The sequence below is a fragment of the Humulus lupulus genome, chromosome 9 (assembly GCF_963169125.1).
Source record: "Humulus lupulus chromosome 9, drHumLupu1.1, whole genome shotgun sequence".
NCBI classification, from domain to species: Eukaryota; Viridiplantae; Streptophyta; class Magnoliopsida; order Rosales; family Cannabaceae; genus Humulus; species Humulus lupulus.
This window is the reverse complement of record NC_084801.1, coordinates 59,503,121-59,517,747: the sequence shown is the minus strand read 5'-3', so window position 1 is coordinate 59,517,747 and position 14,627 is coordinate 59,503,121. Positions and strand designations below refer to the sequence as shown.

Genomic DNA, 14,627 nt, shown 5'->3' with positions numbered 1-14,627 from the left:
AGGTCGAGCAATCACTGACGCTCTCCCCAGCCCGATGTTGTGGGAGAGGAATATCTTATTGCTCTTCGTCTGGTCGGTAATCTTTGAGACGATCTTCTCCGCCTCGAAGAACGCATCAGGAGCCACCTCGAGCTCCTGCTCCACTGCCGACCCAAAGGTGGGGATCGGGGAGTCCGGCATCACTGCCTTTCCTTTGTCTTGCTGGGAGGACAAGCTGCCGACGGTCTGCTTGGGAGCGTTCCTCTTCGGTGCCATCTGGTCGCCTAGCGAACAAAAGAAAATATTTCAGAAAAGGCGACCCAAGCATGAGGAAAAATCAAATGTTATTTGCACGAGCTGAGGTAAGCCCAGCCCGTGGAGAGTGGGACCACGCGGTTCAATGAACACGCGTCTGTGCTCCCAACAGATCCCCGATTACTCGGAATTCGTGTGTCAGGAGGGTCAGGATAGAATTTTACTTGGGGGGAAAGTTTCAGTAGGCAAAGAGGGCAAAACCGCCTATGAAGCGTGTCCCCTAAGCTACCCGGTTTTGCACCCAAAATTCCAAAACTCCCCAGAAATTTTCCCCAGAAAATGCATCCTATAAACCGTACTCCTAAACGATTTCCTACAGCAAAAAATACCTTGACCTAAAAGGCTTTCACCCTTCATACCCACAAAAACCAATAAACCCTTGCACGTGGCTACAGTAAATATTTACCTAAACTACAGTGAAAAATATTTTCAAAACACGCATGGTCAGGAGACTTACAGAGTGTTTGGTTGGGAGGTGAATGAAGGTGTCGCCTAGGTTGGAGCTTCGTAGGAGTTTCTGTCTCCAAAGATTCGAAGGAATCCTCACGCCTGAGCTTCTTGAACACTGAGAATGGCGGTCGCAAAGAAGAGGGTTTCTTTTTCTTCTGAGATGAAGAGAGAAGAAGGAAAGAAGTTCTGAGAAATTTCAAATGAAAGGGTGGCCCATGCGTAGGGTGGCCACCCCTTTTATATACGTGAAGGATCACGTATAGAGGGCCGTTGGATGGCCCTGATGTGGGATCCAAGGCCCTCCACTCGAAATACGAAACGACAGCTGGGCATGGGCTAGGCCATTAAATGCGGTTCTCGAAAGACGTACCATCACCAACCACGATGTTCCACGTATTAGGCGCCTGCGTCAAGTGTGGAATGCGCAGGGTTCATGGGGAAGCTTAAAAGCCCCTACTGTGGCCTTATGCGACGTCATTTACCACGAGCAAGGGCTTGGAGGGCAGATGTACGCCGTGATTTTCATACGGGCTGATTAGCGAGCTGAGCTGCGGCCTAATCATGATTACCTCGTGGATATCCCAAAAACCGGAGCTTCCGTCATAAGATCATACCTCCTTAGCTTGAGGTAACCCAAAGGTTCGCCAAGATTGCCTAAGACTTGAGTCTGGACTCTGAAGGCCAAAGGTCAAGTTAGGTATCAAGTTCGTGGTACGAGCTAGATATGGAGGCTATGACTCTTTGTAAAGTCAACACACGCAAGGTAAACGTGCATATATTAGACATCACGCGTTTGATATGCCCCTGACTTCTCGGACACGCAGCAGGAACGTTCGTATTCAGACACCCACGACTGGGTTGAGCCGTGCGGCCCATTATCTCCTTACCTATCGATTTGACCACACTTATGTGTCAAGTTTAGGAATTAATCATGAATGTCACAGAATTGATGCGATAGGTAAGAAGGTCACGGGATGACCTTCTTACCAACTCCCAGGTGCCTTCTCCTATAAATATGGGAACCTTGGGAGTTAATAGGGGTTGGATTATCTCTTGTAAGAAATACCCTGTAATCAAATATCCAGTATATAGCAATAATACTGACTAGTGAAGTAGAAGAATTTTAACCTTCGAACCACTTAAAAAACGTGTCTTGAGTCACCATTTCACTTTTCCAAGATCATGTATCTGTTTCGGTTCAACATTAGCACTAATCCCTTTCTCTTCTTTTTTTAATTACCTGTTGGCGAAGAACCGCGTCAACATCACTGTTGGTGAAAAACCGCGTCAGCAACATCTATTTAAAGGAATATGATTTTATTACTTGTTAAAGTAACTACAAATTGTTGTTGATGTTACAAGGAAAACTAAAATTAAAATTTCCATTGAAAATTGGAATAAAAGAAACATTGTCTTAAAATAATAGATTTATTTCCAAAATTCATACAAGCTTGCAATTTTGCCTTGTCTGATACGAACAACCCTTGTCGAATTCCAATATTTAGTTTTTCATCCTTCACGACTTTCCTAATGCTAAAAAATTGTAAGAAGGGATATGCATGTTTAGTAGATCCTGATCCAACGATCTAAAATCGAAGAATTATACACGTGCATCCAAGACAAAATATTTCATTATCATGGGTTCCATATGCCTTGAGTACTGGGCAATCTTATCCCGATTCCCAGTCTTCTTGCAATTGGAAACACTCCCCTTTAGTGTACTTATAATTATGTCCTCAAAGATGCTTTGAAACATTTGGTGTCTTGGCAGTGGACTTCTTGTTCCTTTTGTTTGAATTTCTTCCTCATTTGCTCTTCGAAGAAGAAGCTTAAGGCAACTTCTCCTTGAGAATGTTTGGTAGTATTAGCCTTTTTTTCTTTGCTCAGTCCACCATCAACAATCCTCTTTAAAGGATTTGGTGATCGTTGCATAAGAAAAATAGGAATATCTTTGATTATCACAAACTCAATGTTGTCCATAATCAATGCCATGTTGATGTTAGACAAACATTTCGTGAGGTTCTCACCATAAAGTAACTTTTTCGAGATTAAAGAGAGTATGGGGCGAGAAGCCTAGAGCTACGATTATCAACTAAGTAGAAATTAACACATTGCTTGCCAAACATTTATTCATCAAATTTTTAGAAATAACATAACATACGAAATGTTTTGAGATAAGCAAAATACTAAAACGCTTATCTTCTATTTCATAGGTACTTTAACTACCCATGAACCCATGTGTCCCAGTAGACGAGAGTCACAAATATTTACTTAGTTAAATAAAGAAACATCTCAATTAATAAAACATCCTAGACTTTTATTAACTACCTATTCATCCGATCAAAGTAACGAAAACTCATGTGTCCCGGTAGACGAGAGTCACAAATATTTCTTACTTTATGAGTTTGACTCATGATTTTGATTATTATAGACTTAATTCTTATAGTCACCGTAGGGATGAGTCTCTAGAAGGCCCATCTACAACTATTTATCCTATGAAATTTAACCATGTTAAGAAGTCCAATGATCACCTTCCGTAGAAGGACGAAATCAAAGCGTCATTTGGCCCCACTGAACTTTAACCTTGTTAAATCAACGGTGGAGATTGAATTCAAATTTTAAAAAACTCATTATCAAGTAATATTTTATTCTTTTGAAAATTACTAACTTAGGTTTGCCAAATTATTAAAATAATCAATAAAGCATAGTTTATAATTTTCCTATTAATTCTAAAAATACCATTGAAAATTAATCCAAAAATTAGAATTAATTTGTTTCTAATCAATTATTAGGTCCAATTAAAAAGATTAACCCAATACAATTAAGTCCAACTTAGGTAAATAGGTCTTAACAATTCGAACTTGCATGAAGGAGAGTGAGGTTCAGTATGTCGTACCCACTACTAAGGCTCCTTAACTTCCACACAAAGCCCAAAAAGACAAGAATTTGAACATTCATTTTATTTAGGGGTGTTCGTGGTGCGAGTGGTGTGGTTTTTCTCTAATTTTTTGGACCGCACCGCATATGCGGTTTGAACAATTTTCCAAACCGCAACCCGCGCCACATAGACCTCAAACCGCACCGCAAAAATGCGGTGTGGTGCAGTGCGGTGTGGGTGGTTTATACCTATCGCCAAATAATTTAACAATTAAATATTATAATTAAGAAAGATTCATAAAAAATCTCATAACCATAGAGTGTTTTACAAAATAATTAAATGTACAACAAGCTAATAAACTTTAAGCAAAACAATAAAAATATAACAAACTAATAATAAATAAATAAATATAATATAAAAGTAAATATTATTTTAATTAATGAGGAATATCTTTAGATTGAAGTAGAATATGTGTTAGCATCCTATGAAACATTATATTTCTTTCTAGATATTGTGTATATTATATTATACTATATAAATATTTATGCATTAACTTTAAATGTAGTAAATTTGAAAAAAATAATATAAAAAATTTAATATATATATAATGATGCGGTGCGGTTCGGTGTGGTTTGAACTGCATTTATAAAATTTAAAACCGCAAATCGCACTACACCGCGCGGTTTGGCAAAAATACAAACCGCAACCGCACCACGAAGGGTTCTAAATCGCAAATTGCGGTGCGGTGTGGGTGGTTTTATGAACACCCCTAGTTTAATTATTGTTATTCAATTGATTAGATTCAATCTAGTAATGGAAAGCAAATGAGCATTCACAAGTGGAATATTTTACAAGAAAGGAACTTAAACTTTAGATGTTCAATTTGGCTCAAATAAAACTATCAAGATTATGACCCATTTTATTTGATATTTTTCTCATTATCTAAAACAATAGATCATCACTATAAGCCCATCATCTAAGCACAAATTTGCAAAAATGACAATTATAATGATAGACATGTTAATTAATTAGATGGGTCTAGCATACAATTTATATGACATGTTACTAATTTATGCATGTACACATTTATTACCAAAAAAATATAAATAGCAAAAAAAAATTAATCAATCAATTTCAATCACAATTAATTTTAATTCAATCAATCTTAAAATATTAATCAAATTCAAATTAATTCAATCATTCACATTTTAAAAAAATATCATTATTCTCTTTTTAGAAAATAAATTACCAAAAGATATTTACTTCCATAAAAGTTTACTATTTATTAAGAAATTAAATATACAAATCCTAAATAAATAATTTTTTTAATTAACCAACATATATAAAAAAATATATTAACTAATATATATATACTTTACCAAAAACAAATACCATTAACGTGCAGCACACTTTTTGTTTTTTTATTTATTTATTTATTTATTATTATCATATATGTTAAAAACGTATTAAATATTAGATATATAACTTTTTAAAAAAATCGTATATACATATTTCATAAGTTAAAAAAATATATATTTTTGTTTAATTTTCAAATATTCATTTCATATACAAAGTTTATGCGATTTATATAACAAAATAATATACACATAAATATACAAAAATTATGAACAATATTCTTTTGACATCACGCATACATAAAACTTAAACATGCAAAATAATTATGCTACCATCCAATTAATATATTTAACATGTCAAAATATCACATACATGTATATAAACATATAAATTAGCAATCATTGGCTTTGAAGCCAGTTCTAGGATCTCATTTATATAACTCTATATGCATGATCCATATTGCACAAAGTAATATTCAATAGAAAACATAAATACTTGTATAGATGTGATCTTCATACAGAGATTCGTAAATGACACAATAGAAATTAGAGCACTTATGAATACACAGTGGAATTAGACTACACCATTTGTATTCCCTAACATTTTGTCCTTGTTGAAATTTAGGTATTGCAAGGAATCCAAACCACTTTGAAACAATACCATAATCTTCCAAGTCTTCCTTTAACAACCTAATATTTGTGTGGGCAAGTCTTAGCACATAATAAGAAAATTCCAAGGGAGAAAACTAAGAGAGAGTGGGCAGCTAGGTATAGAATATTAGAAGTGAATTTTTACATCTCAAATTCATCTGACCTAATGCATTCTATAACACTAGTATATATATACAATTAGCTAGAACATAAAATAGGTTTTAGTTTCCTATTTTATTTTAATTATTTAATTATTATAATTTATTAAATACTTGTCAAAAATAACCAATTATAATTTTGACATTTATTTAATTCATTTGTTAATATTAATATAAATTTATCAATATTAACAAAATTGTTCCAATTGGCTATAATACTCTCTTTTTGATACTTTGCAATAAAATCTTCAAGGTTTCTTTTATTTCTTTTCTCACAAAATATCAATAAATAATTTAACATTATTTATTTCCATTGAACTAATCAATATAATATTTTTATTCTTAATGAGACGGGTGCAAATTACCGTTTTACCAATCATTGGTATTTTATACTTAACTCCTACTAAGTTCCTCGTAAATGATATTTCCGTAAACTTGATTACAGAAATGAGTACTCTATCATTTAACACTTGAACCGAGCTATAAGGAAATTATCGTTTCACTTCTTAAACAAAAGCTATAGATTTCACGTCTATGACAAATACTCTCATTCAATTATACTACCGAATCTCCAATATGTAAGTATGAGTTAGTTCGTAAATTGAGCTGGTAACGAATAAATCAAAAGACTTGAATAATATAATTAGCAGAATATTAATCACTCAGAATTAAGATTGAATTGACATATCGTCAACGTTGTGATATGATTAGATTAGATAATAACGACACTTACCTATCTTATCAATAATCAATATCGATCCAGTCTATTTTAACAAAATACATCCAATCTTATCTACCATGTCAATGTCTTGGATAAGACATCGCACCTCGAATATGTAAGTAGATCATATCGTAGATTACCAAATCAGTGAAAGTTTAATGCACTGACTTAATCTTAGGACTCGTTCTTTTGAACATATAATTACAATTACAATCTAATGTGACCTAGTCACTATAATTGCAAATATTTATATGTTCGAAATTTTATAAATGTTTGTATTATTCCAATAAAACATAACGAAGTTGTCAGTCTTCCTACTTTTGTGGAAGAACACCTCCCTAAGCCTAGCTGTTGGAGGCTTTGATTGGGAGATCTATGTTCATATAATGAGCCTCAAATGTCTTGGGCTAGTTTTGTAATATGAGGCGCACATTCACCACCAGTTGATGATGATTCCAAATGAACCAAGACCATCAATTCCACGCTTGACTTGCAATATTTTTTCAAAACAATTTAAGAAATATTTACAACAATAAAACTAAATTTCTACTAATATTTACCCTTGAATATAAATTGAAATTTTTTTATTCTTTCTATTTTATCCATTTAATTTTTAAAATTTTAATAATTTAAAATTGATTTTATACATTTCGAAAAATTATTCAAGGAATATTTGAAATAACTATCTCTTAAAATTAGCAAATATTTGATATTATTGCCGTGACAAAAAAATTAGTACTTAAGTGTAACTATTAATAAATATTTGATATTATTGCTGCAAAAATAAAAGAATTGGTACTTAAGTAAAACTATTAACAAAGATTTAATATTTTTGTCGCCGAAAAAAAAAGAATTAGTATATAAGTAAAAGTATTTGAAAACATTTGATATTTTTGCCGTCATTATTCCTTTATTTCATAATAATTACTTAAAAGGGAAATTTGAGTTTATATGCATCAAGTGTTGGCATAATTATAAAATATCTCGCTTAATGCAATCCTTGGTAAAATATACGAATGATCCTATTTGGGGACAAAAATACCCTTGGCATATTAACCCTACTATCTCTCTTTCTTCCTTCCTCTTCCCATTCGACCACCACAAAATCCACCAAGAAGGCAACCACCACTATCGAATTTATGTAAAAATCAAGCCAAAAATTAAAGTGTTCCACCTAAAGCACAAGATTTCACTAAACACGTGCACCTCCAAGTCTTGGGGTTGTTGGAAATGAAAATCCACAAGTATAAGGGAACTCAAAGTAGATATGAGTGTTGTTTTTAAATATTCCTTTACATATTTCGTGCAATTATGTGCCAACATTTGTGTGATTTCTCAATTTTTAGTAATTTCTTTTTTTTAGATTTGGATTTTTTTTTTTGCAATTCTCTTCGATTTCTTTACCTCGATACTTTTCAATGGCCTTCATCCTCCTGGAGAAGAAGACTATTCCATGCATGTCATCAAGGTGCCATCAAGGTAAAAAGTTACTGAGAATCGCAAAATATTCCGAATAAAAAAAAATCACAAAACTTTTTGAATGTGTTCTTCAATAGAATTAAAAGCTTGAACCAAATAGAGAGTACCTGCAGAAAGGTTCTCTAATGTTTTAGTCGATCTATGATTCACTCTTCAATTCACAATCAAGAAATGTAGTAAATGAAACTCAGATCCCCAAAATGGATCTATCGTCTACTATTTACAAAGAAATTATAGAGAAAGATGATAGAAAAACTTATTTTGATTGGTCCACGTATCAATCTTTCTTACCCTTTTTTCCGCCTCCATTCTCTTTATTCAAATTGAGCTCTCAACTTAAAATAGAGCATTTATTTTGCCTCCATTCTAGTTGAGCTTCCACTCAAGCCTTTTCGACATTCTCTCGTCTTTAATTAAACTGGGCAATTTTCTAAAGACAAAGTTCATTCTTTATTTGCGCTTTTCTAAAGACAAAGTTCATTCTTTATTTATCGTTCATTCCTCTAAACTCTCTTCATGAAGAGCTATCTGCCTTTGGTAAGCCCCATTGAGCTTTTGTTCTATGTGAGTTCTACCAAGTTTGGTTTGTTTCACTTAATTCTTTTAGCTGAACTTATTTGGGAAAATCGTCCCCCTACGCCATAACTACATTGAGTTCCATTATACTTATGGATTTTCTCTTCCAAGATCCCTAAGACATGGGGGTGTGTAAATTTAGTAAATCTTTGTGTTTTTGGTGGAACCAGTCAAATTTTTACATCATTTTTACATAAATCCAATGGTGGTGGTGGTGGCATTGGCGGTGGTTGCCCTCTTGATGGATTATGTGGTGGTTGGCCGAATGGGAGGAGAAATAGAAAGAAAGAATATAAGAAAAAAGATGGAGTTGGATTAATATGCTAAGGGAGTGTTTGGTATGGGGGGTTTGTTTTAGTAGAAATGAAAATATCAAATTTAATCTATGTTTGGTAAATTTATTTTTTATGGCTTAAGAATTTGTGTTTCCAAGTAGGTCTCATTTTTTAATTTAATTTGAAAGTAATCTTTAACTCTTTAAACACATGAGTTTCACATTTCTTTAATCTAAACCCCCTCTAACTCTACTCTCCCAAACCCCGACCGCAACCCCAACCCCAACCCCCCCCCCCCCTAACAGTATTTTTGTCTTCAAATAGGATCATTGGTATATTTGACCAATGATTGCATAAGTGGAATATTTTATAATTATGCCCCCACTTAATACATATATACTCAAGTTTCCCAAATAAAATAGGAAATCTCAATTATACGACTCACATGCATTATATATGAAAAAAAAAGTTCATATTCAGAAAAAGCCATTGCCGAAATAAAATAGTCAAATACTCCAGAAAATTCAGTACTAGATTAGATCCTTCATCAAATAACACCTACTGCAGTGATTCATTTCAATTCAATTAATTTCATTTCATTTATTACGTAACGCAGTAGATACTAAATTCCCCAGGCTAACTTATCAAGCCCACTTTTTTTTTCTGTGAAGCAAACAAAAAAATTGCAGTACTCATAAAAACAGGGCAACATACACTAGCAAACAAGTGTAGACAACTTTGAATCCAGCATCCTCTCAAAACATGCATGTCTTGTTTGAACATGCCACAATTCATGGAGAAGACAAAGCTAATCATCATCTTCATCTGCATTCGCAATTATGAAAGCAAAAAATAGAACATGTCAAAGCGGAATTAGCAATCAGATTATATAGCAGAGTAAAAAAAAAGAACTGTAGATAGTTCTCCGTTCAGAGTAAGCCAGAATTAAAAGTAAAAAAAAAATTAAAGATCAAGCTCCTACACATTTTTTGACACATAATTTGCCCATCTGAGTTAGGAACTTCATACATGGCGTACATACAACATACTACACTACTATCACATCACACCCGAAAAACTCCATTTTATAGAAGCTTATTTATTTTTGATGTTGACGAAAAACTTGACTAATCATGACCCCATGGTCAGAACAAGGAATAAAGATCAACCAGTTCAGGCAAAGAAGTTTATTTATTTGTGAAGTTATTAAAAACTTGGCTCAACATATGATCCCATGAGAGATCACGGATACCAAAAAAAAGCACAGTAACAATGATAACAATGAAGCAACTCTGGCAGAACTACACTGTCAAAAAGCGTACGCCCTAATTATAAATTATATATATGCTTGAGAATATATATTTTTTAGTAAATTTTGAACAAGCAAGTATGGCATTGTCCAATATAAAGCCATAAAGGTAGCTCCTTTAGTCACTTTTCTATCAAAATTGTGCTATTGCCAAGAGAAAGTGAACAGAAAAATATGAAGAAAATATAGGATGAAATATTTTAATCTATAAAATTCCATCTTATCCACAGTTTTAAATATGCCCAATTGACTCCATATTATTATGTGTGTTAAGAATATCCTAATGACACTATCAATTGGCGATAACTACCAAGAGTACTAAAGGACTTCATAAATCTCTGAAGTACCTCCAACACTACCAAAAAAAAACGGAGCTAGATCATCTCGCTAAAAAATTGTTTTATAATGCTACAAAAGACTCGAGGGAATAAACCACTCAGATACATAACTACAATTAAAACTAGCAATAGAAAAGCACTGATAGATATCTATTGTGACCACCTGAAATATACATTTAACAATAATCTATCAAAAAAAATGGCATCTAAGAAAACAAAGCAAATACATTCGCAGTGCCATATGCAAAGATACATAATTTACTACTATACAGTTCATTCTACCGGTCCACTATTTATAATAAACAAATACACACATATGCATACATACGAGCAACAGGACCTAAAAAAGCTAGATGGGTCTTTAAGGTCGTTTCTCCAAACTACTATGTACTCAAATGAATTATGTTCTGTTCTTAAACCCTAAAAAAGCCGTAATCTCCTCAATACATTTAAACATTGTACCCTTCAAGCCCAGCTTTCGTTACCCCTACCCATTTTCTATAATAGTTCAATTTTTCCGCATGGTTACCATTTGACCTAAATATGAAACAAGAAAAAAAACCACCAAATTACGATTTTTAAGTCATGATTTCTATAACTATCTAGAAAGATTCAAATAGAAATGTAACAAAAACAGTAATATAAGAATTGATGATAAAACTAAACCCGTATAATCATTTCATACCAAAGTAACGGCTTTCGTTGGCGGCCTTGGCCTTCTCGAGCATCTTGTCCAGGTCTACCTGGAGCTGGGCGTCCCATTTGACCAGCTTATTTACAAACACCACTCCAATTCCCATCCCCAAAACGTGTTCCCAAGGATCTGCATAAAAAAAAAAAAAAGCCCTGATTAATTGGATTTTTCCTCGGGAAACAAACAGAATAGGGTAAATTGAAGAAAGAAAATGGAAATAGGAAAAACCACATACGGCGCATGTAAGGGAGCTTGCGGAGGGCATTGGAGTACATCTGGGTGCCCAATCCCAAGAGTGCTCCGATAGCGGTCGTACTCAGCGGCATCCTTTCGTCTACGCTTAGACTCTCTTTCAGGTCCTCTCTCTCTCCGCTTCCAATATATCTAGATGACTTTGCCCAATTTCACGCTCTACTAGGGTCTCTCTCTATATACGTAAACCCTCAACAATTTTCATTTATTAAAAAAAAATAAGACATGAAATTTGATTCTTTACGCATTATTGTGTATTGGAAAAAAAAAATATCGCAACTGTTTACTATTTCATTTTGATGCTAAACATTCACCGTCTACTTAAAATACATTTTTTATTATATCAAGAACATCCAAATTTTCTCTCTCTTCCTCTCTTCTCTCTTTATCACAAAACCATCACCAAAACTCACAGTTTGTGTTTAATTTCTTGTTGAAATCATTGTTAGACATTTCTATTGTCTCTGTAAAGATCACAATATCAAATGCAGCATCGATTTTCAGGGATTTTAGAGGAAAAAAACTATGGGTAAGTAGATTTCTCATTTTTGTTGTATTAGGTATTGTTTGTTTACTTTTTGTTGGCTATTTCGAACAGATCTGAGCTCATATTGGTGTGTTTTTTGGGTTTGTTAGAGAGATTTTGCGATATACGTTTTTCTAGATTTTCTACATTTTATGCACCGTTTTTGCTCGATAACAGCTTGATAGGTATAGAATTTATTTCTCGATGGTGTTCGATAAGAACTCGATATGGGTTTGATTGGACCCTAGACTATTTGTTTAGTAGTTTCTCAATATGTGCTCGATTGGAGCTCGATAAGGGCTCGATAATATGTAGATGGTGTAGGTTCTGTTAAGTTCTCGATGTTGCTCTATTGTGACTTGATATATGGTGCTCGATGGTACTTGATTAGTGCTCGATAGGGACTCCATGAAATGTTTGGTTAGGGTTATGTTTGTTTTAAAAACTTGTTGCTCAATGTAGGATTGATGGAAGCTCAATAGAGCTCGATGTAGGTTCGATTACAACTTGATAGAAGCTCGATAGACTTCTTTTTAAAACCTAAAAAAAATTACTATTTTTTAACAATTTTTTTTTCATCACAGGTTCCATTATTTATATTTTTGTATCTTACAATGGTGTTTGGGAAATAGAAGGGAGGAAGTAGGTTTTAAAGGATGCTCAATGCATAGTGATACCGATGGAGAATGATGTAACGTACTTGCAATTCTTAACATATTGCACAAGGAACTTCATGTTGATAAAAAGATATGGGTTGAAATTGGAGGTACCTTACACATGCGGCGACCAACCGTTTACACCCGTTCATGTTGAAAGTGATCTTGATGTCCGCGCATGCTTAGGAGTAACAGCGAAAGAAAGGATTGCCTTGTGTGTCGCTCCTATTATAAAGATTGTCATTTCATATCCATATTTCACTCCCGGTCCCAGTGTTAATAAAGTTAGTAGTGAGGTGGACACTTTTGTTCCAGAAAGAGATCTTGTGGGTGCAGTTGTGGGTACTATTGGTGTTGATCTTGTGGGTATTGTTGGACCTGAGGGAGATCCTATGGGAGGTCTTATTGGTGACCTGAGGGACAACCAGTATTAATATGACCCCTATGTGAATGACAATCCAATAGTTGAATTTAATGAGGGGTCGGGGTACGATTTAGAGGCATATTATAGTGCAGAAGTATCGATTGGCAGGTCTGATGATTTTCAAGTCGAACAAGCACAAGAACAGGCAGTACCCCCTATTGCACGAGCGAACCTACCAAGTCAAGGACTCTGGACACCTAGGACCAACTCTAGTCGTCTCAGTGGAACACAAGGGAACGTTCCAATATTTTCAATAGAAGATCACAAAAGATGGAGTGCTCCCATGTTTACGAAAGAATATATCAGGGTCTCTGCTTGATCACATATGTAACACCCTGGATAACTATGACTATTACACTGTGTGTTTAAAATAGTGTGAGACCTGCTAATTAGGTCGTTTGAACATAAATGTGTTATCTAACGACAATTGGCAGGTTAGGGTTAAAAGATTTTGATCGTAAACGGTTAAATTTTCATTAAAACAAGTGTTTAATACATGGGATCCCAAAAACAGGGTTTACATGACAAGTACAACTCTCAAAGACTGATACAACAAAAGCTAGTCTAATGACAAAATATAGTTTAGAGATCTAATTCCTGTAAATTACCTTGGCTGTGGCAGTTGAGCAGCTAACAATGTACACTTTGCCCCCAGAGCTCTCCAACTCATAGTTGGTCCAACTTTCCTTCGCCTTTACCTGCACCACGTAGCACCCGTGAGCCAAGGCCCAGCAAGAAAACCATAAAAAACAAACATAAATAGCAACAAGAGCATGTAATCATCTTTAATCCAATCAGTTCAACTAATCAGTAGAATACAGATATAAAATTAGACAGCGATAAACATATACTTTCAACATATTTCTCGATCAGTAATACAAACAATTAGGTGTTGGCGCCCTTAGGCTGAACCCTCTAGTTATATGGCTGATCCCAACTCACGTAGGCCGAGCTGGGTTCAGTACGCTTATCATCAGCCCTGACACCTTTAGACCGTACTTCCTTATTGCATATAACAACCATATAATTACAGAATACACATGTTCAATTACAGGGAATCTCAGTCCCTTTCACAACCACATGAGTGCACTTTTCTTACCTTGAGTCCCAAGCAATGGATAAAGAACTATTCCGAGCATGATTTGCAGTCCTGAGCCTTAACGGTGAACCTAGTCACGTGCAATGATGGATAACTATCAAATTCTAATCCCATTAAATGTTTTAGAAACCAATACTAGCCTTTGGGACCTCGACTTCTACTAAGTCGGGTAGTAGAATTCGTCCCGAGCGCTTAGATTTGAATCCCCGAGCCTCCCCGAACAAAAAAAAGACTCATCTTCCCTTTGTTTTCCATTTAGGGTCGCGACCCCCCCTTTAGACAGAGGCAAGGCCCTGCTGGAGGACACGGGCTACGACTTGCAGCCCCCTGGGTCGCGACGCGCCTGGGCAAATCAGAGGCATCCCAACCTCTTCGAGCACGTGGGCTGTGGTGCCTGAAGAACAAGGTCGTGGCCCGAGCCCCCAATCCCAAAAAATCCACCTCTTTCCAGCGTTTTTCCTCGAGCCTAAACCTCAAAATTCAACCCCTATT

The 14,627-nt window shown here is 34.9% G+C and overlaps 1 protein-coding gene across 1 annotated transcript; it reads right to left on the bottom strand.

Moving 5' to 3' along the window:
• Positions 1–9,348: 9,348 nt before the first annotated feature.
• On the bottom strand, positions 9,349–11,597 carry LOC133802554 (uncharacterized). The gene is made up of 3 exons (XM_062240892.1): positions 11,414–11,597; positions 11,170–11,307; positions 9,349–9,662 (listed from the first exon to the last, which is right to left on the bottom strand). Exons 1-3 carry the CDS (start codon positions 11,502–11,504, stop codon positions 9,646–9,648), a joined length of 246 nt encoding a protein of 81 aa, XP_062096876.1. The 5' UTR covers positions 11,505–11,597; the 3' UTR covers positions 9,349–9,645.
• Between the last annotated feature and the right edge of the window lie 3,030 nt (positions 11,598–14,627).